The sequence below is a fragment of the Hyperoodon ampullatus genome (assembly GCF_949752795.1).
Source record: "Hyperoodon ampullatus genome assembly, chromosome: 14".
Taxonomy (NCBI): domain Eukaryota; kingdom Metazoa; phylum Chordata; class Mammalia; order Artiodactyla; family Ziphiidae; genus Hyperoodon; species Hyperoodon ampullatus.
In genome coordinates this window covers 22022158-22044726 of record NC_136927.1, presented here as the reverse complement: position 1 = coordinate 22044726, position 22569 = coordinate 22022158, and the positions used below count along the sequence as shown (strand labels likewise).

Below are 22569 nucleotides of genomic sequence, written 5' to 3'. Positions count from 1 at the left end.
GCAACACACCCAGGACAAAGGAGTCCCCTGAGACAGAGGAAGAGCTCCCACAATTGAAGACGGAGGAAAAGACGGCCCACGGGACCCGGGGAGGCCAGATCCACCCACCGCCTGTATCCGCAGAGGCAGCCGACGCAGAGCTGAGAAGCAGTGCTGGGACCATCGGGCCACGAGCCTGTTTACTATCTGGCCTCTACGGAAAAGCTTGCAGAGTCCTGCAATCAACAAAGGGGCGAAAGCCTGGAACAGGCACCGCACAGGAGAGGGTCTCCACATGGGCAGCCAGTGCAAGAAAGGCACTGCCCCCGTCAGGCACCTGGGAAACCCAAGTGAGGACCACCTGCTCTGCGCGTGCTCAGACAAGAGGCGTGAAGCAGCGGAGGATGCCAGGCGTTGCGAGAATGGAGAGCAGCTGGAACCCGCAGGCGGCTGGCAGGCAGGGAGCTACCAAACCCCACCTGTAAGTGTCTGACCTGCAGTAACCCTTACAGAGGAGCCTGTGCCCCAAGTGCGCCCTACGCCACCGAGGAACAATCCCGGCCACCAAAAGACACGATGCTTACATGCAGCAGCTTTACTCATGAAACCAAAACTGTGAGCAAACCCAATGCCCCAATGCCCACTGACAGGAAATTAGGAAGCTGCGGGCATTCACACAGTGGAACACTCAATAATAACCAGAATAAACCACTCACAACGGTGCACACATACACGGATAAACCTCACAGCCACGATACCAAGTGGGAGAAGCCAGCTGGAGAAAGGATACACACTGTGTGATGGCCCTTGAGTGAGGAACAAACCATGAGCCAGGGTACCAGGGAAGGAGCCAGTGAGGGGGCGGGTGGCGGGAGGGCTGGTGCCTGGGACAGGCACACCGTCTTCAACTAGGGAGGAAAAACAGAAGCTCTGCAGGGGCCAAACAAGAAATGAAACGAAATAAAATAAGCAAAATTCCAGTTTCAAGGCCTCCTGGGGAGTCCAGGGCAGAACTGCCAGCCGTCACCTGGGCCCACATGGGCCACCTGGCACCTGGCCTCTCTGAGCCGGCCCTTCCCCCTCACTGTCCTCAAAAGCGTGGAGTCAGGGTGCCATAAAGATGAAGACGTTTGAAGTGTGTCTCGCCCTGGGTCATAAGAATTGTGATGACAAAATCCAAAAGACTAAGTGAACGTTTTCTCCTAGGATTCCTATCTGTACAGAGGAGCACCTCCTGACGGAGGCTGCACGGTCAGCTGGGCGCAGGCTCTTCCCAGGACCGCAGCCCTCTGCAGGCTCACACTCCCCTCTGGATCACCCAACATGAACCCCACCATGACCCCATCTGCCATCAGCCCCGGGCCATGTAGCTAGGAACAGACCTGCCCGGGAGCAGCAGCAGGGCGCCGTGGCCGGGCTCCTCCGTGGCGTCCAGGCATTCAGGGGGCACCAGGGTGCCTGTGTCCTCATCCGTGAAGGTCTCACACTCACTGTAGGTGCTCTCGGAGCCCATGTATGCACTGTCTGTCACCTCGTTGGCCTAGGAGAGAGAGCCAAGAGTCAGTCCCGGGGCCCGGGAAAGGACCCTGTGGAGGGGGAGCTTGCACGTGGGAGATGTCCCTCCTATACTTCTAAGCAGAAGCAGTAGGTTACAAAACACTTCAGTATTTTCAAAAATGAAAAACAGGCCCATGTTCAAGAGCAGAAAAAATGACTGGAGTGATTTTTAAACTTAGTTATAGAAATATGCCTAAAACGGACACAAAGTATCCCAACATCACAGGATACATGCCAGAACAGCCCGTTTTGTGGCTTTCCAGCACTGGAATGAATTCTACCCCAGGAACTAATGTTCAATAATGTAAGACTATGCCTTTTAAAAAGTCCCCATCAATATCTGCTCTGTACGTGAAAGCTATTGTTTTGAAATTCAATTACGTGGTCTAACCTCAAAATATGAACTCATCAATTATTTGACCAATTATGTTTGCTGGTTAAATGTCTACTTTCCCGGACTTCCCTGGTGGCGCAGTGGTTAAGAATCCACCTGCCAATGCAGGGGACACAGGTTCGATCCCTGGTCCGGGAAGATCCCACATGCCACAGAGCAGCTAAACCCATGCGCCACAACTACTGAGCCTGCGTTCTAGAGCCCATGAGCCACAGCTACTGAGCCCACATGCCACAACTACTGAAGCCCACACGCCTAGAGCCCTCTCGTGCTCCGCAACAAAGAGAAGCCACCGCAATGAGAAGCCTGCGCACCGCAACGAGGAGTAGCCCCTGCTCTCTGCAACTAGAGAAAGCCCGCGCGCAGCAACGAAGACCCAACACAGCCAAAAATAAACTAATTAATTAATTAATTAATTTTAAAAAGGTCTACTTTCCCACTAAACACATCTTTGTTTTTACTCTTGTGGACCCAGTACCGAGCACAGGGCTGGGCGTACAGCAGACAGTAGATATTTGTGGATTGTCCAAATGAACTTAAAACTGAAGAACCATTAAACAGGCCATTTTCAATTTACAATCTCAGCTTTAACTGAAGGGCAACTTCATTGGTTAGGAGAAGTAGCCAACCTTTCATGCTCAAAAGAGTCTGAGGTTAACAATTTGCAAACAAGTAAGAATTCAGAGAAGCAACTGGAGACGGTGCACTTTGTCCTCGGGCTCTGGTGTCACAAGATGAGGTGGGGGGGGCAAGAGGGCCCCTGACGGCTGTCTCCGCGCCTGCGCCCGATGGAGACCCAGGGCCCATCCTCGGTCTGCTGTCCACCAGCTGTGTGACCCCAGCCCGGGCTCTCGAGCATCCGAGCTGTGCTGCCTCATTTGTAGATCAGGGGCTGCAGTGTTGATCTCAAGAGGTCGCAACCACTCAAGACAGAGATCACACAGGCAGGTGCGAGAACAGAGCCTGAAAGCCGGGGGCTCACGTGTCATAGGTGGTGCAACCCCCACGTCCTGCACATAGGACAGAATGAAGGAGGGAAGGCACCCAAGGTACCTACTGCAGGCATTCCATGACGCTCCTTATTTCCAAGGGAAAACCCGATATTCCTTGGAATCTCAGGCAACTAAGTAATTCACAAAGATCGTTCACTTCAAAATCTGAAATCAGGAAATCCTTTCAAGAGGCCCCCACTCTCCTTCTCCTCACCACCAAGCAGGTGGCTCTGGGCTCAGCCTGCAGGTAGGGACACTGTCTGAGCCAGGCAGGCTCCTCCATGTGCGAGGCTGGGCCCGCTGCTCCTGGGCCGAGGGACAGCTGCCCGGAGCCCTCCCCTCCCCTCTGCTCACCCTCGACCCAGAAGCAGGCAAGGCCCACACACCCAGGACTTGGACTGGGGGGTCTCAGAGATGGCTTCTTGTAGGGGACAGAACTTGACTCTTGAGGTCAGCGTTTAGACAGCCGACCACTGCCACTTCCAGCAGAGGCTCCTCTGGCCAGTGTGGCCCCAGGTCCTCGAAGGCAGCGGGGTGTGCAGAAGCGCCGGCCAGCTCGGTGCCGGGGGAGGCCCGGAGCTCAGGCCTGTTGATCTCACCCGCAGTCATGTTGCTGAGGCCGGGCTGCAGCCGGAACCCTCTCTGGGGCCTGGAGGACAGTTCAGGGTGGAAGTAATTCCTCACAATGCAGGACGAGGCAGATGCCATGCAAACCCGACTGCGCCCACACCTCGCAAGCAGACATGCCCACCTTCCATCCTCATTCCTAAAGCAAGCCCGGCCCCGGGGCACACAGAGCAGCCCAGGGGCAGGAGGCCCAGAGGCTCCAAGAGGACCCCAGGGAGGGCCAAGGGGACCGGGAGGACGGGGCCAGCTCGTTTCACAGACACTGCCCACCTGCTCACCCCCTGAAGTCCAGGCTGTCCTGAATAAATTTCAGCAAGCCAGATAGTTTTCTAGGGCAGGTGGGTGAACACCTGCCTTTTAAGAGGGCAGAAAACTGTCTGTGAGCGTGGTCCACTGGAGGAACACTGAGGGCTCAGAGAGGCACCCCAGCGGCCCCCATGTGACTCCAGACAGGACCTCGCTTTGCCAGCCCACCGTCTATGCCGCCAACTTAAAAATGATTACAAATTACATGTTAGGATAAGCTCATGTGGGAATCAAAGTGCACATTAGAAAGCTTGGCTGTGTTTCCTCACTAGTTAACAAACGCTGGGTCAGCGGGTGGGCAAGGAAGCCCGTGCTCACGGCCATCAGTGAGGGGCTCAAGGGCACCCAGGCCTGCCTGGGGCCCTCGCTGTCCGGTCATGGTCCCTCCAAGGGGAACAAGCTGCTGGGCAGACCGTGGCTGGTGTCCAGCCTCCTCTTACCCTTAGATGCCAGCCTGGCCAGGGCCTGGCTCCTCACACCAGCTCCAGGAAGGGCGCGCTCATGGAGACAGCCTTCCCATGGAATTGGAGCGCTGGGGACTCTGTCCAGACCGGTCGTCAGCTTCCAGCGGCCTTCTATTTGCCCATTGTGCTGAGGTTCTGCAAAACCTGTGTGTCCACCTGAAGGTACATCACTGTCTCGGAAGGAGTTTAACCCGCTCCCAGATATGCTCCATTAAACCCGCTGCGCTAGCTGGCAAGGGGGGCAAAGTTCAGGAAGTGCTTGCTGGGCTTTTCATAGTCAGATCTCAAAACAGAGCGGCTTTTGTTCTTGATTTTCTAACCTTTCTGATAAGAGTCTGAACAAAAGACCTATTTCTCCATCATCTTATTAAGGCCAAGAGTTGGAGGAGAAGGGAGGGCCGGAGAAGGCACAGCAGAGACCATGCTTATCGTTCCGCTGGCGCCTGCTCTCTGTGACTTTCGCATCGCCCCTCTAGAAGTCCTGACACACGCGCGTCCCCGCGGGCATCAGGACCTCTGCCAGTCTGCCCTCCACCTCGCTCAGACTCTCAGACCCGGAACCTTCTTCTCATTCCCAGAACATCAGCGACAACCCTCATTCACCGCCCCGCCCTTCCCCTTCTCAGAATCACCACTTTCTCCTGGGGAGAAAAGAATCAGAAACTTTCTCCTGGGGAATTCCCTGGATGTCCAGTGGTTAGGACTCCGCGCTTTCACTGCCGAGGGCCCAGGTTCAATCCCTAGTCAGGGAACTAAGATCCCACAAGCCATGTGGTGAGCCCCCCAATTTTTTTTTAAAACTTTCTCCTGGGAGCTCTCCTACAAGCTGGGGCCAAAGGGATGCTCAGTCAAACACCGGAAGTCACGGGTCCCCCAAAGCGTCCCCTGCAGGAAAGGACTCGGGAGCAGCAATCCACCAAGTGTTACTGCATAGTGCACCCTGACCAGCACTGCTGTGTGCCCAGCCAGAAAGTGTTCAACAAAAGGCTTATTTATCTCTGAAGATCGCCAGCAGAGGGTCTCCAGATGTGGTATTGGATATAACACACATAATCTTCACTCATATTGTTATGGGACTTACTGGGATTACACGATTCAAAAGCTTTTTAAAAAACAGCTTTCGGGCTTCCCTGGTGGCGCAGTGGTTGAGAGTCCGCCTGCCGATGCAGGGGACACGGGTTCGTGCCCCGGTCCGGGAAGATCCCACATGCCGCGGAGTGGCTAGGCCCGTGAGCCATGGCTGCTGAGCCTGCGCGTCCGGAGCCTGTGCTCCACAACGGGAGAGGCCACAACAGTGAGAGGCCCGTGTACAGCAAAAAAAAAAAAAAAAACAGCTTTCTACAAGTTTCTGTATAGCACCTAATTCCACTCCCCTCAAAATTACATCTAAAAACCTTGAAAAGGGGGCTTCCCTGGTGGTGCAGTGGTTAAGAATCTGCCTGCCAATGCAGGGGACACGGGTTTGAGCCCTGGTCCGGGAAGCAACTAAGCCCGCAGAGCAACTAAGCCCTGTGCCACAACAACTGAGCCTGCGCTCTAGAGACCGCGAGCCATAACTACTGAGCCCGCGTGCCTAGAGCCTGTGCTCCACAACAAGAGAAGCCATCGCAATGAGAAGCCCGCACACTACAATGAAGAGTAGCCCCTGCTTGCTGCAACTAGAGAAAGCCCGTACGCAACGAAGACCCAACACAGCCGAAAATAATAAATAAATAAAAATAAATACATTTATAATAAATAAATAATAAAAACCTTGAAAAGCATAAAAACACACGGAGGAACTTTTAAGACCTAACACTGTATGATTCTAACCAGCTCTACGACATTCTGAAAAAGCAAAACAATGGAGACAGTAAAAGATCAGAGGTTGCCAGGTGCTAGTGAGAGAAAGTGACGAATCTGGGGAGCAAAGAGGATTTTTAGGGCAGCGAAACTGCAATGGTAGATACATGTCATGAATTCATCAAAACCCACAGACCGTACACCACCAAGAGTGAACTCTAATGTAAACCATGGCCTTCAGTTAGTAACAATGTATCGACATTGGTTCACCCTTTATAACAAATGGAAGATGTTCACTGCGGGGAAACTGTGTATGTGTGAGGGGTGTAATGGGAACTCTCTGTACCATCTGCTCCATTTTCTGTGGAGCAGAAAACCTAACACTGCTAAAATGTGAAGTATATTAATTCTTTTAAACCAACCAAAAAACTTAAAAAGAAATATTCCCTCCTTGTTGAAAAAAAAATTAAGATCTAAAAACCTGAGAAGCATTCCTGCTGCATACTCTGAAACGTCTGGTTCCCACCCACGTCCTCGGAAGGTGACAAGCGCGAGGTGGGGGCTGGCACACCTGAGAGTTGAGGCACCATAAAGGTGGGAGGGCAGGCTTCCCTGGTGGCGCAGTGGTTGAGAGTCCGCCTGCCGATGCAGGGGACACGGGTTCGTGCCCCGGTCCGGGAAGATCCCACATGCCGCGGAGCGGCTGGGCCCGTGAGCCATGGCCGCGGAGCCTGCGCGTCTGGAGCCTGTGCTCCGCAACGAGAGGCCACAACAGTGAGAGGCCCGCATACAGAAAAAAAAAAAAGGTGGGAGGGCCACACTTATGGGATGCCAGGGGGGTCCACCCTGCAGAGGACAGGAGCCAGCGGTCGGATAGCACCCCAAGCCTGCTCCTCCCAGGCTTCAGGAGGCAGCCCCAGCGTCAGCGGGCCTCACACTTTTGGATCAAATGTGTTGATGCCTTTTACTATCCTGAGTAACAAAACTCATTGTATTAGTTCCCTGTGGCTGCCAATTTCTTTTTTCTTTTTTAAACTTAATTTAATTTAAATTTTGGTGTTTTTTTTTTTTCCTTTGGCTGCATTGGGTCTTTGTTGCTGCACGTGGGCTTTCTCTAGTTGCAGCAAGCGGGGGCTACTATTTGTTGTGGTGCACTGGCTTCTCATCACAGTGGCTTCTCTTGTTGCGGAGCATGGGTTCTGGGCACACAGGCTTCAGTAGTTGCAGCACGCAGGCCCTAGAGCACGCAGGCTTTAGTAGCTGTAGCACGTGGGCTCAGTAGTTGTGACTCACGGGCTTAGTTGCTCCGTGGCATGTGGGATCTTCCCAGACCAGGGATCGAACCTGTGTCCCCTGCATTGGCAGGTGGATTCTTAACCACTGTGCCACCAGGGAAGTCCCAGGGCTGCCAATTTCTAAGTACCATAAACTGGTGGCTTAAGACAACAGGAATATATTTTCAGAGACTTGGAGGCCAGAAGTTGGAAATCAAGGTGTCAGCAGGGCTGAATTCTTCCTGAGGCTCCAGAGGAGGACCTTTCCTGCCTCGTCCAGCTCCTGGTGGCTAGGGGATGTCTCGGCTGGTAGCCGTGTTCCTCCAGCTCTGCCCACGTCTTCATACCACCTTCTCCCCCGTGTGTCATCTCCCTTTCTCTTCAAAGGACATTGGTCACTGGATTCAGGGCCCACTCTACCCAGCATGATCCCATCTTGAGATCCTTAACTTAACGAGATCTGCAAAGACCCTTTTCCCAAATAAGGTCACATTCACGGGTTCCGATGTACCTTTTGGGGGGTACCATTCAACCCATGACACCCACATACACATAAAATACAAAGAATCAATATAACGCCATGGAAATACGAGAGAACGAAACGGACGACATTGATGGTAAAGTGTGTGCTGGTGTGTCAACGGGCAGGAGAGGTCTGTTGCTGGCCGACCACTAAGTGAGGAGACGGGGTTCTCTAGACGCTCTGAACAAGAAAAGCAGGCTCTCCCCTGACCTAGCTGCACTTCTGAAAAGTTCAAGGTGTGTCGTTCCACACAGAGCCTTCCACGCCTCACCATCCCACAGTCTCGGGGTCTGGCAGCTGACTTGACAGCTGACACGTCAGGGTCCTGCACACCCTCAGCCCTGCCCGGCCACACCATGCCTCACAGCCAGCACACGTCCCAGCTGGGCACTTGGCCTCCATGTACCAGGACTGGGCCTGGCACCACCAGGCCACACACAGAATGAAAACACTAGCTGTTGCTGAATGGGGGACGCAAGGTGGGGTGGTCCCTGCCCTCAGGGGCTCAGGCCCAGGTGGGACTCTGGGACAAAGCTGTGAGGGGTGAACGCCCCCAGGTGGCTTGGAGGCCTGTGCTGGCAGAAGTGAGAGACAGTCAGGAAGTGAACCTGTGTCATCTGAGGGGTGACTAATACCTGGGCAGTTTCTCAGAGCAGGGAACAAGCTACAGAGACGCAGTGGGATCTTGTGGGGTGTTACCATTCACAGGGACTCTCAGAAGCTCTTCATTTCACAAAGGAGCCCGTGCTCTGGCCTTGCTTGGCAGTCTGGCAGAAGGGGACAGCAATGTCACAGGAGAGCCTGTCCCTCTGCTGACAACAGGCCACCAGCCCCAGGTGCACAGCAGGGTGAGCAGACGCCCGCCAACCACAGCGCCCCCACCAGTGTCAGAATGAGCCCTGCCTGCCTGCCCTTCATGGCATTCCCCACAGAAACAGCCGTGGAGATGACCAAGAGGCACATGAAAAGATGCTCAACATCATTAATTATTAGAGAAATCAAAACTACAATGAGGTATCACCTCACATCGGTCAGAATGGCCATCATCAAAAAAATCTACAAACAATAAATACTGGAAAGGGTGTGCTGCAAAGGGAACCCTCCTGCACTGCTGAATGTAAGTTGATACAACCACTGTGGAAAACAGTATGGAAGTTCCTTAAAAAACTAAAAATAGAGGTACCATATGACCCAGCAATCCCACTACTGGGCGTATACCTGAGAAAACCATAATTCAAAAAGAGACATGTACCACAATGTTCACTGCAGCATTATTTACAATAGCCAGGACATGGAAACAACCTAAATGTCCATCGACAGATGAATGGATAAAGAAGATGTGGCACATATATACAATGGAATATTACTCAGCCATAAAAAGAAACGAAATTGAGTCATTTGTAGTGAGGCGGATGGACCTAGATCCTGTCATACAGAGTGAAGTTAAGTCAGAAAGAGAAAAACAAATACCGTATGCTAACGCATATATATGGAATCTAAAAAAAAAAAAAAATGGTACTGATGAACCTAGTTGCAGGGCAGGAATAAAGACACAGACACAGAGAATGGACTTGAGGACACGGGGTGGGAGGGGGAAGCTGGGGCAAAGTGAGAGTAGCATCGACATATATACACTACCGAATGTAAAATAGATAGCTAGTGGGAAGCAGCAGCATAGCACAAGGAGATCAGCTCAGTGCTTTGCGATGACCTAGAGGGGCGGGATAGGGAGGGGTCGGAGGGAGGCTCACGAGGGACGAGATATGGGGACATATGTATGTATATGGCTGATTCACTTTGTTGTACAACAGAAACTAACACAGTATTGTGAAGCAATTATACTCCAGTAAAGATCTATTAAAAAAAAAAAATTTGTGGGCACCAACGAGTGAAGCAGGATTTAGGTTACATGAGGAAGACAGCATGTATCTGTCAGATGCCCGCTCAGCTCTCCCGGGAAGACCACTTGCCTCAAAGGTAACGAAGTCATCGAACTCCTCGGGGCAGGCTGGCGGCTCCTCGTCGGGGGCAGGCGTGACGCTGCAGAGCTGGCCTTCGGGATCTGCTAGAGAAAGAAGACCCGGCTCAGCAGGTGGCCCAGAGTATCCCCAGAGAGGTCAAGCGGGAAGGTGTGTGCGTGGTGGACATGAGCGGGACCTAGACTGGCCATGAGAAACCCCGGGGGAAGGAGGCAAGCAGTGCAGCCCCGGGGAAACAAGGCTTTGGGCCAGACTCCACGTTTTATTTATTTATTTTGGCCACGCCATGCGTCTTGCGGGATCTTAGTTCCCCAACTGGGGACTGCACCCAGGCTCTTGGCAGTGAAAGCGTGGAGTCCTAACCACTGGACTGCCAGGGAAGTCCCACACTCCACGTTTTAAAGAATCTGTCTTGTCTGGGGAGGTGTCAGTGTGATAACATCTGTCCAAGGTGCTGGACCCATGGCAGCTTTTATTTTCTCCCTTTTTACTTAACTTTACCTTCTACAATACATTTTATTTTATAATAAGTTTGAAGGAAATGCTATCATTTCATGCTGGATAACGCTGACGTCAGCACCAGAGACCCCACTTCTCAAACATGAGCCCACAGCAGCGGCCCTTCTGCAGGAAAAGCTCTGCTCCCACGGCCTCTAGGCAATGTCAGGGCATAGTCCGTCCCAAAGAGCATGCAAGACGCCTATGTTTCCTGAAGCTGCTTCATTACTGTGATATCATAAGAAATATTTATTTGGTCTTTGTCTGCATTGGTTCCTGGCACAGAGCTCCAAAAACCCCGGGGATTTCCTGAGTGCAGGGGTGAAAGGAGCATCTTTTATTCATAACAAGCCCCTTTCAGCCTTACCTGGGTTCACACCAGTGAGGTGACTCTGAGGATGGGGGCTGGTTGCCAGGGGAACTTTCAGCCCCACTCCTGACCTCTGACCTCCCGGGATGGGGAAGGGCTGGAGACGCAGCTGATCTCCAACAGCCAGGGATTAAACAGTCCTGCCCGTGTAATGGAGCCTCCACACAAACCCCAAATGAAGGGGTTCGGGGAGCTTCCGGGTTGGGAACACACTCAGATACCAGGAGGGTGGCACATCCCAAACTCCATGGGGACAGAAACCTCTCCATGCCAGACCCTGCCCCATATACCTCTTCACCTGGCTGTTCATTTGTAACCTTCATAATACCCTTTATAATGAACTGGTAACACTAAGTAAAGCGCCTCCCTGGGTTCTATGAGCCATTCTAGCAAATTATCACACCCGCAGAGGAAGTTGTGGGAACTCTCGATTTGCAGTCAAGTCAGACAGGAGGGAGGGTGACCCGGGCACCTGGGGAGTTGGTGTCCCAGGTGGTATCCACAGAGCACAGAGGACTGCGTGGTGAGGAAAATCCACAACACAGATCACAGCAGTGACTACTCAAACACACATGAGTGTGTTTCACGTGACCTAACAAAACATCAGTCACTTATTTGTATGGAGTAGAGGCCTTTGAGGGCCAAGTGGACCAGCGAGCCTCCTGATGCTCCTGGGAAAAGGACTCTGAAGGGTCAGCAACGGCCTCCTTAGCCAGAGGACGCTCTTCTCTGGCATCTGGACACCACGCCCACAGCTGGGCTCTGAGGCTTGCGGTCACAGGACAGTCTGGGGCGGGGGGCATGGACGCTGCTGGACCCCTCAGTGGCAGGACATGTGGCTATGTCCTGTTTTTGAAGAGCTCTCAATTTGAACAGAATAATCATGCTTCCCCTCGACAATCAAGCAGATTCAAACGTTTACACGTTCAGTAGCTGTGAGATGCTGCTCCAAATTCAAGACTGCAAAAGCCCTTTGGCTGCTTCCGTCTTAAGAATCACAGGTGATGGAAACAACCTAAGTGTCCATCATCGGATGAATGGATAAAGAAGATGTGGCACATATATACAATGGAATATTACTCAGCCATAAAAAGAAATGAAATTGAGTTATTTGTAGTGAGGTGGATGGACCTAGAGTCTGTCATACAGAGTGAAGTAAGTCAGAAAGAGAAAGACAAATACCGTATGCTAATACATATATATGGAATTTAAAAAAAAAGTGTCATGAAGAACCTAGGGGTAAGACAGGAATAAAGACACAGACCTACTAGAGAATGGACTTGAGGATATGGGGAGGGGGAAGCGTAAGCTGTGACAAAGCGAGAGAATGGCATGGACATATATACACTACCAAACGTAAAATAGATAGCTAGTGGGAAGCAGCCGCATAGCACAGGGAGATCAGCTCAGTGCTTTGTGACCGCCTGGAGGGGTGGGATAGGGAGGGTGGGAGGAAGGGAGATGCAAGAGGGAAGAGATATGGGAACATATGTATATGTATAACTAACTGATTCACTTTGTTATAAAGCAGAAACTAACACACCATTGTAAAGCAATTATACTCCAATAAAGATGTAAAAAAAAAAAAAAAAAGGAATCACAGGTACTTTTGCTGCTGTTGCTTTGTACCGTTTTCTCCAGGGGAGTGTAGCTCAGACAGTGGCTGGAGTGAAGGAGCCTCAGAGCGTGGCAGGCTGGACCTGGACCTGGACCCCGTGCTCACTGCCCACCACGCCAGCCCAGAGCCCTGCAGCCCCTCATTGGAGGCCTGGTCTTTGATGCAGGTGAACTATGGCAGAACCATGGGGAGAGGGTGACTGTGGACGGAAGCCTTTGGTGTCTGGGGCAGGGGAGGAAGAGGACCACTTACCCAGGCGCAAAGCTGTAAAGCGCTAGGCTGACTCTGCCTATCTTTCCACTTTCAAATGTTAAGTCTTGCCTGCACTTCCAAAAACTGAAACAGAGAATTCAAAACTCTCAGAAAGCAGCCAATCATCTTAGCCACGGTGGACATGTGCTCAGATTCCAGGGGTGGGTCCTGCCCCATGCAGTGGAGGAACATGTGAACACAGGTCGCATTTCTACAATCTCGATGGAAACTAAATATGGTTCTTCTATCAGTTTTCTCAATTAAGTATCAGTTTTTACTGTTTATTTATCTTATTCTTCCAGAGCCTGGGGGTGGGGGATGAGCCAGAGCAACGGCGCATTTGTAACAACCCCCCTTGATTTCATTCTAGTCCTGAAACGAGGCCTGTGGCGAGGACTCCTGCGCTCCTCTGCAAAACTGGGTCAGTACACGGAGTCAGTGCTCCACTCCCGGATGCAGAACGGAGCCTGACAGACACGACAGGCCAACCGTGGCCGTGGCAGGCGTGCCGGCAGGAAGACGTGAGGGGAGCTTTGGCTGAAAGCAGTTCAGGTGATCATGCTCCGATTCTCCCAAATGCTACGAGTTAACAATTTCAAAATCGTCTCTGACTTGTTTTCATTCTAATTTTATTTTCACTCTCCATTCCTAACAAAAGTTAAATGATGATGTCAAATTACCAAAAAAAAAGGAGAAGCAGGGGGATTTCCCTGGCAGTCCAGTGGTTAGGACTCCGCAATTTCACTGCCAGGGCCTGGGTTCAATCCCTGGTTGGGGAACTGGGATCCCACAAGAAGCGAGACCAAAAAAAAAAAACCACACACAAGAAAAACAAAAAAAAAGGAAAAGCAGGGCCCACAGCCCTGACCCACCCAGCAGTTCACCCACTGTGTGGGGAGGGGCATCCCCACTAGCACTGCCCACTCCAGAAGAGGCTAAGTCTCCTGAGGCACCCAAGCTGCCCAGCCCAGCCCCCTGGCCTTCCTGCAGCCCCAAATGTGCAGCATGGCCCCAGGTCCCCTTCCCAGATGCTCTCTGGGAGACCTGTGTGCCCCCAGCTTCACCATCCCCTGAATCCCATCACCTCCTGGGGTTGTCCGGGCTGTCCTCCACTAGAAAGCCAGCTCCACGGGTGCTGTGTCCCTGAGCCTGGAATGGCCCTCTTGGCAAAGCCAATGGCCCTGACAGGTCTCAGCTGCCCCCCCCACAGCCGCAGCCCCTTCATCTGCCTGATTCAAGCTCTCATCACGGCAGCCTCCCCTTAGCCTGCCCACCCAAGGACCCCACCCTATCTGCTGGCCAGGCTGGGCCCCTGACCAACCCTGCCCCCCACCCCCCACCCTCTCTGCTCCCTCCGGCACACACTTCAGGAGTGGAGTCTGCTCTGCATAGGCTAAACTGGGGCGGGGGACACCAGCTGCAGTGTGGCATCACGCTGAGACCGAGTCTCACCCTCCCACACCACCGCGTGGGACGCTGCTGTTCCAGAATATTCGTGCCACTGAAGAACCACAACACCACTCTCTGGAGCATTCAGGCTAACTCTGGGACAGCCTAAGAAGCTTTTATTTTTAATTACAGTGGAAATGTTACCAAAAAGGAATGCAAAAATAATGAGACTCAGTGATGTGTGTGGGCCCCAGAGGCGGAACTTTCACCAAGTTGTCCTGACCTGGGGACTTCCCTGGTGGTCCAGTGGTTAACAATCAGTCTTGCAACGCAGGGGACACTGGTTCGACCCCTGGTCGGGAAACTAAGATTCCCACATGCCGTGGGGCAACTAAGCCCATGCGCCACAACTAGAGAGAAGCCCGCGCACCACAACGAAAGATCCTGCGTGCCACAAGACCCGACGCAGCCAAAAACATAAATATATTAAAAAAAAAAAAAGAAAAAAATAAGTCCTGACCTGGAGGCTCTGATTCAGCAGGAAGTGAGGACAGGAGGGCCCCCAGCTGCAGGGGGAAGGGCCCAGGCCAAGGCAGGGAGGGAGGAGGGGTGTAGCGAGCCCCATCTCAGCACCAGGTGGAAGGCTGACCACAAGGGACAAGCAGGACCCAGGAGACAAGACATTCTCAGACAACCATCTTCTCTCACCAGGTTGATAAATCTATGCACACGAAACTTCGAGACACGTGCAACCAGGGGACAGCCTCGGGGACAGTAGCTGGCACCCCTCCAGCTCAAAAGATGGGGGTCACTCTGCTCCCACGCCGGGGCCTGACGGGCTGGTGGCTGAAGAGCTCTGACAGTGCACTGGGTCGTGCCCGCCTGGTCATGAGTTTTCCAGGGAGCACATTCTGACTCCTGAGGCCCAGGGTTTGGACCCCCCTAGGTCACGACCCCCCAGGAATTCCTACAGCTGAGCTTGCTCTGTTTCTTGTCACCTGTGGGCCTATCAGAACAGAGCAGCCACTGCCCAGCAACAGAATCAGGAACGTGGGCTCAGAGAGGGCCTCAGAGCCACACAGATAGCCCCGGCACCATCTCTCGCTGGCCACTGTCCTGGGCTCCTTCCTGCCCACGACCAGGGAACTTGACCCTTCAGAGAAAGCCCAGTCTTGGCCCTGGCTGGAAGGTGCCCCATGGCCAGCAGCTGCTCCGTGGTCACCCCAGGGAGTGGTCCACACCACTCCCCCCGAGGCCATGGGCTGAGGGTGGACAGCAGCATGCCTAGCCTGGCTCATGTCAGGCCAAGTGTCCCAGCAATTCCCATAAGTTCTTAAATTCTAGAATGTTCTGCTGACGTCCCAGTAGAGCACTCAGGGGCTTTAGCACCGTCTTCCCCACAAAATGGCTTAGTCTCTGCTTACCTGAATATTCAATTTGTTTAATTACTGTGACCCCATAAACACTGATCCCCTCTGGCCGAGAGTATTCCAGAAGCACATTTTCCTCTTACTCCACGTCTTGTTTTTCCTGGCATGAGTGACTGCTTGCTGGTGTCCTGGGCTTGACCCCTATGCACCCACCACCCTCCCACCCCCAAGTCCTCAGGCAGAGCTGCGAAGCCTTCTCCAACGACCCACCAGTCCTGGGGCCCTGGCTCCCATCACCGCCAACCTGCGGCCAACCCATCACATAGGGTGAAGGTGAAATGAAGCTGCTGAAGACAAGACCCCACGGAGCCACCTCCTCCGGGACATGTGATCTCCTTACTGACCCCCGGGACTGAGACTAGGCAGCCCAGTGCGGCGGCTCCAGCCCCACTGGGTCCGGACACCCACGGACCCAGCGGGAAGCTCTCAAGCACACGTGGCACACGCGTGAAAACCAGTCACACGGCAGACCTCAAACTCCAGGCACAGCACAGAGATCTCATTCTCTATCACACACATGATTAGGTTCAAATTATTGACAAGATCTTAAAATACATTTAGAAATTGTTTAAAATAACTGATGAGTCAAAGAAAAAAATCACACTGGTTTGTTAAAAACTAAGAGAAAAAAGCCTACACCTAGAGTTTCCCAAAGGTTAACCGAGGAAGCTGTGGGCGGACAAGCCAGCCCGCCGCGTCCTGGGCGTGCCTGTGGTGGCCCCGGTGACCTTCCCGAAGGCCTGGCTTGGGTGCCTGCTGTGGGGCGGTGAGCACACCATACCAGGAAGCACCAAGACACACTGGAGGTGGAGAAGCAAAAATTTGCATGAAGCCACCAAAAAATTTTGTCCAAGGGATGAAGTTTTAAACAACTTTCTGTTTTAACCGCACACCTAACCTCCAAAAAATCACTGAAGGACTACAACCCACTGGTTACACAGATCCAGACACAGGCACGAAGCCTCCGCCTGCGGACTCTCAGCCTGGAGCCCAGGGTTCACCTCGCCCACCCCACCCCCAGTACGACCTCTGGGTGGTACCACACAGGCCTTGGGACTGCCCCCAACCTAGACCAGCCTCGCGCCAGCCGGCCCCCAGAGAGGGCTGCCAGCCCAGAGCTGGCCGGTGCGGTCCTCCAGCCCGGCCCACCCACCACACTGAGGGCAGCTACATAGCCTCGCCATGTGCCGCGCTCGCATGGGGTCCCCAGGCTGTGCAGGGCCTCAGACGGTGTGCATGCAGACTGACTGGGAGAAAGAGCCAGCGGGGACTTGGGGTTTAGGAAACCTTGCCCACGTGACACTGCTAGGCAATAACTTGGGGACGGGGACAGACAAGACAGATGACACTACCAACAACTGCTGCTAAGACCCAAGTGCATCCCTTGACCCAGCCCCATCAGGTAACTGATGGCCCCGCCCAGGTCTGCACGTCCTCCTTTTCCTCTGCCAAGAGCAGGAGGAGGGAACGAGCCTGCGACTGGGACCTCTCACCACCCTCACCCCAGCACGTGGCCACAGATGGGGAATGAGAAGGAAAGCTCTATTCAGAGCTTCAGGATTTTATTTAAAAGGACAGCATATGGGCAACCGGTGAGAGTGTGAAATGTTCGCTCTGGCAGTTCTGTACGAAAGAAACTAAGCTCACAGCCAGCACACGACCAGCCATCCCATCCCTGGGCACAGGCTCCAAAGCCATGACAACACTGTACACACAAAGACTTGGACCCCAGCGTCACTAGAAGGTTCATTCATTGCGGCCCCAAACTGGAGACATATTACTGTCCATCACCTGGGGGGCGGACAGACAAACTGCATAGGCCTGCAGGCGAGCACAGCTCCACACGGGAAGAGTGCCCTGACACGCAGCAGCACGGGTGAGTCGCAAGCATCACACGCGGGCGAGCACAACACAGGAGTGCGGCCAATGGTTTATTTATGTGACGTCCACGAGAGGCAAGGCTAATCCATGCTGACAGAACCAGCCAAGGAGATGCCGGCAGGAGGGAGGGGATCACTGAAAGGCCGGCAGGGAGCTGTCTCCGGGGGCAGTAAGGCTCTGGGCAGGGGTCTGCATCCCAGCAGGAGAACATCAACATGCACAGAAGGGCACACAAGATTTGTGCATTCACAAAAAGTAAATTTTGACTCAAAATAAGACTGCAAACGAATACTGAACTCTAAGTAATGACTGATACACAGGACAAGGTGTTTGGGGGAGTGTATGGCAGTATACCTGTCTAAAATGCATCCCATTTAAAAAAAAAAAAGATGGATTGTTGGACAGATGTATGGGTGGATATATGATATATAATGACACAAACGCAGGAAGATGTTCCCTGCAGACTGTGGATGGCAAACACACGTGTGGGTGTTCACTGTGTAAGTCTTGCAATGTTTTTGTACGTTTGGAAGTTTTCATTAAAAAAAACAACTTCTGGGGACTTCCCTGGTGGCACAGCAGATAAGACTCCATGCTCCCAATGCAGGGGGCCTGGGTTCGATCCCTGGTCAGGGAACTAGATCCCACATGCATGCCACAACTAAGGAGCCCCTGAGCCGCAACTAAGGAGCCCATGTGCTGCAACTAAGAAGCCGGCAAGCCACAACTAAAGGAGCCCTGGAGCTGCAACTAAGGAGCCAGGCTGCTGCAACTAAGACCTGGTGCAACCAAATAAATAAATAAATATATATATATAAAAAAACTTCTGGGGGAAGGGGCAGTAGACTTCTAACATTACAAATAAGTAGCTGAGTCAGTGAATTCTGGAGGACAGTGCATGAGGAGCAAAGAACGAGGTGGGAGAGAAGGCCTCCTGAAACCTGGGATGTTTCAGGGGCTCTAAGGAGGCTGTGAAGCTCAGCAAAGGGAACCTGAGGAGTGAGGGTCACTAATCGGGGGGTGGGGGGCTGAGGGAGGGGGCTGAGGAAGGGGTGAGGCGACAGAAGCACACGGTGGGGTGACTGACCTCCATTTCTGATCGCTGTGATCCCTCGGTAGAAGTCTTCGAAACTAATCACGCCGAGCCCACTGGGATCCAAGTACCTCGTTAAGTCCTTCACCTGCAATGGCCAAGTGAGAATGTTATCGGAGCCTTCACACTTCGGGTGGTGGCGGGGTCGTGCATGTGACATCTCACCACATTCAGAGAAGCAGGCGGCTTGCAAGGGGCAGTGCTGAAAGTAAGGGCCATCAGGTCCTCTGACTGGAGTGCCAGCAACAGCTCCAGCCAGGGCACAGGTGGCATCTGGGGAGACACTGCCAACAGTGCCCAGAACCATGAACCACGAACCACGGAATAAGACCCTGCCTCTCAGGCCAAAAGCCATGCTTCTTGAGTGTGCTGAAGTTTTAGGCATTACTGCAGTCAGGATCCAGGCGCTATGCACAGCACAGACCTGCCCATCCTGACAGGGACCCCAGCCGTGCAGAGGCCTTAGTAAAACTGACTCCAGCAAGTAGACCCTGGATATCAGAAATAATAAAAAGTGGGATAATTCACACATGATGTTCCAGAGAATGAAACTCTCCAAAAAGAAGATAAGTTTCTGTTTGTAAGTATAAACTGGATTTCATCAAAATTTAATACTTTTGCTCTTTAAAAGACACCCTTAGACAACACCGTAGATCAACTATACTCCAATAAAAATTAATTTAAAAAAAAAGACGGGTTTCCCTGGTGGCGCAGTGGTTGGGAGTCCACCTGCCAGTGTGGGGGACACGGGTTCGAGCCCTGGTCCGGGAGGATCCCACATGCCATGGAGCGGCTGGGCCCGTGTGCCACAACTACTGAGCCCATGTGGCACAACTACTGAGGCCCACACGCCTGGAGCCTATGCTTCACAACGGGAGAGGCCACCATGATGAGAGGCCCGCGCACCGCAATGAAGAGTCCAAAAATAAATAAATTAAATAAATAAAGATAAAAAAAAAAAAAAGACACCATTAGTATAACTAAAAGACACAGACTGGGAGAAAATCTTTGCAAATCATATATCTCATAAAGGACTTGCATCCAGAAGGTATAAAGAAATCTTAAAATTCAGCAAGAAGACGAACACAATTCGTTTTAATGGGCAAAAGATTTAAACAGACATTTCATCAAACAAGGTATATAAATAGCTGATAAGCACATGAAAAGATGGTCAAGATCCTGAGTCCTTAGGGAAATGCAAACTGAAACCATAAACGGCTGTAATGAAGACAACTGACAACAGCAAGTGTTGCCGAGGAAGTGGAGGCACAGGAACCTCCGACGCTGCCAGGAAGGGTGGGAAATGGTCTGGGAAATCTGGAAAACCAGGGCCAACCACACAACACAGAAACTCTACTCTTAGGGATCTTCGCAAGAGAAAGGAAAACGTGGGTCCAAACAAAGACGTGTATACAAATGTTTACAGCAAGCGGCATTATTCAAAACAGCCAAAGAGCAGCAGCAACCCAGATGTCCACCAGCTGAGGAACGGATAAACACGATGTGGTCCCTCCATACAATGGACTACTCTTCAGCCACGAAAAGGAATGAAATACTGACACACATACAACATGAAAGAGCCTCAAAGACATTCTGCTAGATAAAAAGCCAGGCACAAAAGACTACAAATTATATCTTTTCACTTACAGAAAATTTTCAGAAAAGACAAACCTACAGAGCTCAGTGGTTTCCTGGGATTCTGGGGTAGAAGCAAGGGTTGACTGCAAACAGCACAAGGGATCTTTCTGGGGTGCAGAGATGTTGTAAAACTAGGCTGAGGTGAAGGGCATGACTCCATACATTTGCTAAAATTCACAAACTGTACATTTTAAATGGATGAATTTTTTGGTATATATGTTATACTTCAACAAAGCTCTTAAGAAACAAATGAATAGAAAGGTAAAAAGGATTCAAGGGAAACTGACAAATACTGAAGTAAGGCAAAGAAGATCTAATATATGGATATTAGAAGTCCCTCAGAAGAAAAATCAAAGCAAAGAACAAATATTAAAACTATACTTAAGGGACTTCCCTGGTGATCCAGTGGTTAAGAATCTGCCTTCCAATGCACGGGACACAGGTTCAGTCCCTGGTCGGGGAACTAAGATCCCACATGCCTCAGAGCAAGTAAGCCTGCGTGCCACAACTGCAGAGCCCACACATCACAACTAGTGAGGCTGCGTGCTCTGGAGCCCATGCACCACAACTGGAGAAGCCCTCATGCTGCAATGAAGGTCCCACATGCTGCAACAAAGATCCTGCACGCCACAACTAAGACCCGACACAGCCAAATAAATTAATTAATTAGCCAAAGCAATCTTAAGAGAAAAAAACAGAGCTGGAGGAATCAGACTCCCTGACTGCAGACTATACTACAAAGTTACAGTAATCAAGACAATATGGTACTGGCACAAAAACAGAAATATAGATCAATGGAACAGGATAGAAAGCCCAGAGATAAACCCACACACCTATGGTCAACTAATCTATGACAAAGGAGTCAAAGATATACAATGGAGAAAAGATAGTCTCTTCAATAAGTGGTGCTGGGAAAACTGGACAGCTGCATGTAAAAGAATGAAATTAGAACATTCCCTAACACCATACACAAAAATAAACTCAAAATGGATTAAAGACTTAAATGTAAGACCAGACACTATGAAACTCTTAGAGGAAAACATAGGAAGAACACTCTGTGACATAAATCACAGCAAGGTCTTTTTTGACCCACCTCCTAGAGTAATGGAAATAAAAACAAAAATAAACAAATGGGACCTAATGAAACTTAAAAGCTTTTGCACAGCAAAGGAAACTACAAACAAGACGAAAAGACAACCCTCAGAATGGGAGAAAATATTTGCAAATGAAGCAACAGACAAAGGATTAATCTCCAAAATATATAAACAGCTCATGCAGCTCAATATTGAAAAACAATCCAATCCAAAATGGGCAGAAGACCTAAACAGACATTTCTCCAAAGAAGACATACAGATGGCCAAGAGGCACATGAAGAGCTACTCAACATCACTAATTATTAGAGGAATGCAAATCAAAACTACAATGAGGTATCACCTCACACGGGTTAGAATGGGCATCATCAGAAAATCTGCAAACAACAAATGCTGGAGAGGGTGTGGAGAAAAGGGAACCCTCCTACACTGTTGGTGAGAATGTAAATTGATACAGCCACTATGGAGAACAGTATGGAGGTTCCTTAAAAAACTAAAAATAGAATTACCCTATGACTCAGCAATCCCACTACTGGGCATATACCCAGAGAAAACCATAATTCAAAAAGACACATGCACCGCAATGTTCATGGCAGCACTATTTACAATAGCCAGGTCATGGAAGCAACCTAAATGCCCATTGACAGACAAATGGATAAAGAAGATGTGGTACATATAAACAATGGAATATTACTCAGCCATAAAAAGGAACGAAATTGGGTCATTTGTAGAGACGTGGATGGACCTAGAGACTGTCATACAGAGTGAAGTTAAGTCAGAAAGAGAAAAACAAATATCGTTTATTAATGCATATATGTGGAATCTAGAAAAATGGTACAGACAAACCGGTTTGCAAGGCAGAAACAGAGACACAGATGTATAGAACAAACGTATGGCCACCAAGGGTGGGAGGCTGGGATGAATTGAGAGATTGGGATTGACATATATACACTAATATGTATAAAATAGATAGGTAATAAGAACCTGCTGTATAAAAAATAAATAAATAAAATTCAAAACTATACTTAAGAAAAATTCCCTAGAATAAAAAAAAAGTTTTTAACTACATATTTGTTTTTTCCCTCATTTTTTTCCTCAAGACTTTATTTTATTATTTTTTTAATTGAAGTACAGTTGACTTACCATGTTTCAGGGGTCAACTACCTATTGAGAGAATATATCATGTCCCTAAGAATATCAACTCCCATCCCCAAAAGATCTCATACAAGACTTATTCTAGTGAATTTCTTAGACTTTAAAGGAAAAGAAAAAAATCGTTTGAATATGCAAAAATCAAGTGATTGGGCTTCCCTGGTGGCACAGTGGTTGGGAGTCTGCCTGCCGATGCAGGGGACATGGGTTCGTGCCCTGGTCTGGGAAGATCCCACATGCTGCAGAGCGGCTGGGCCCGTGAGCCATGGCCGCTGAGCCT

At 50.8% G+C, this 22569-nt stretch overlaps 1 protein-coding gene across 1 annotated transcript in view; it reads right to left on the bottom strand.

The window, feature by feature from the left end:
• The window catches only part of RAB11FIP3 (RAB11 family interacting protein 3), a gene marked incomplete at both ends in the record, with an annotated part of 79763 nt that overhangs the window by 20581 nt on the left and 36613 nt on the right, over positions 1-22569 (bottom strand). Inside the window, 3 exons of the mRNA XM_079720232.1 lie at positions 1362-1519; positions 9869-9960; positions 18403-18496. Of these exons, the coding sequence (XP_079576358.1) occupies positions 1362-1519; positions 9869-9960; positions 18403-18496 (344 nt within the window). The remainder of the gene's footprint in view (positions 1-1361; positions 1520-9868; positions 9961-18402; positions 18497-22569) is intronic.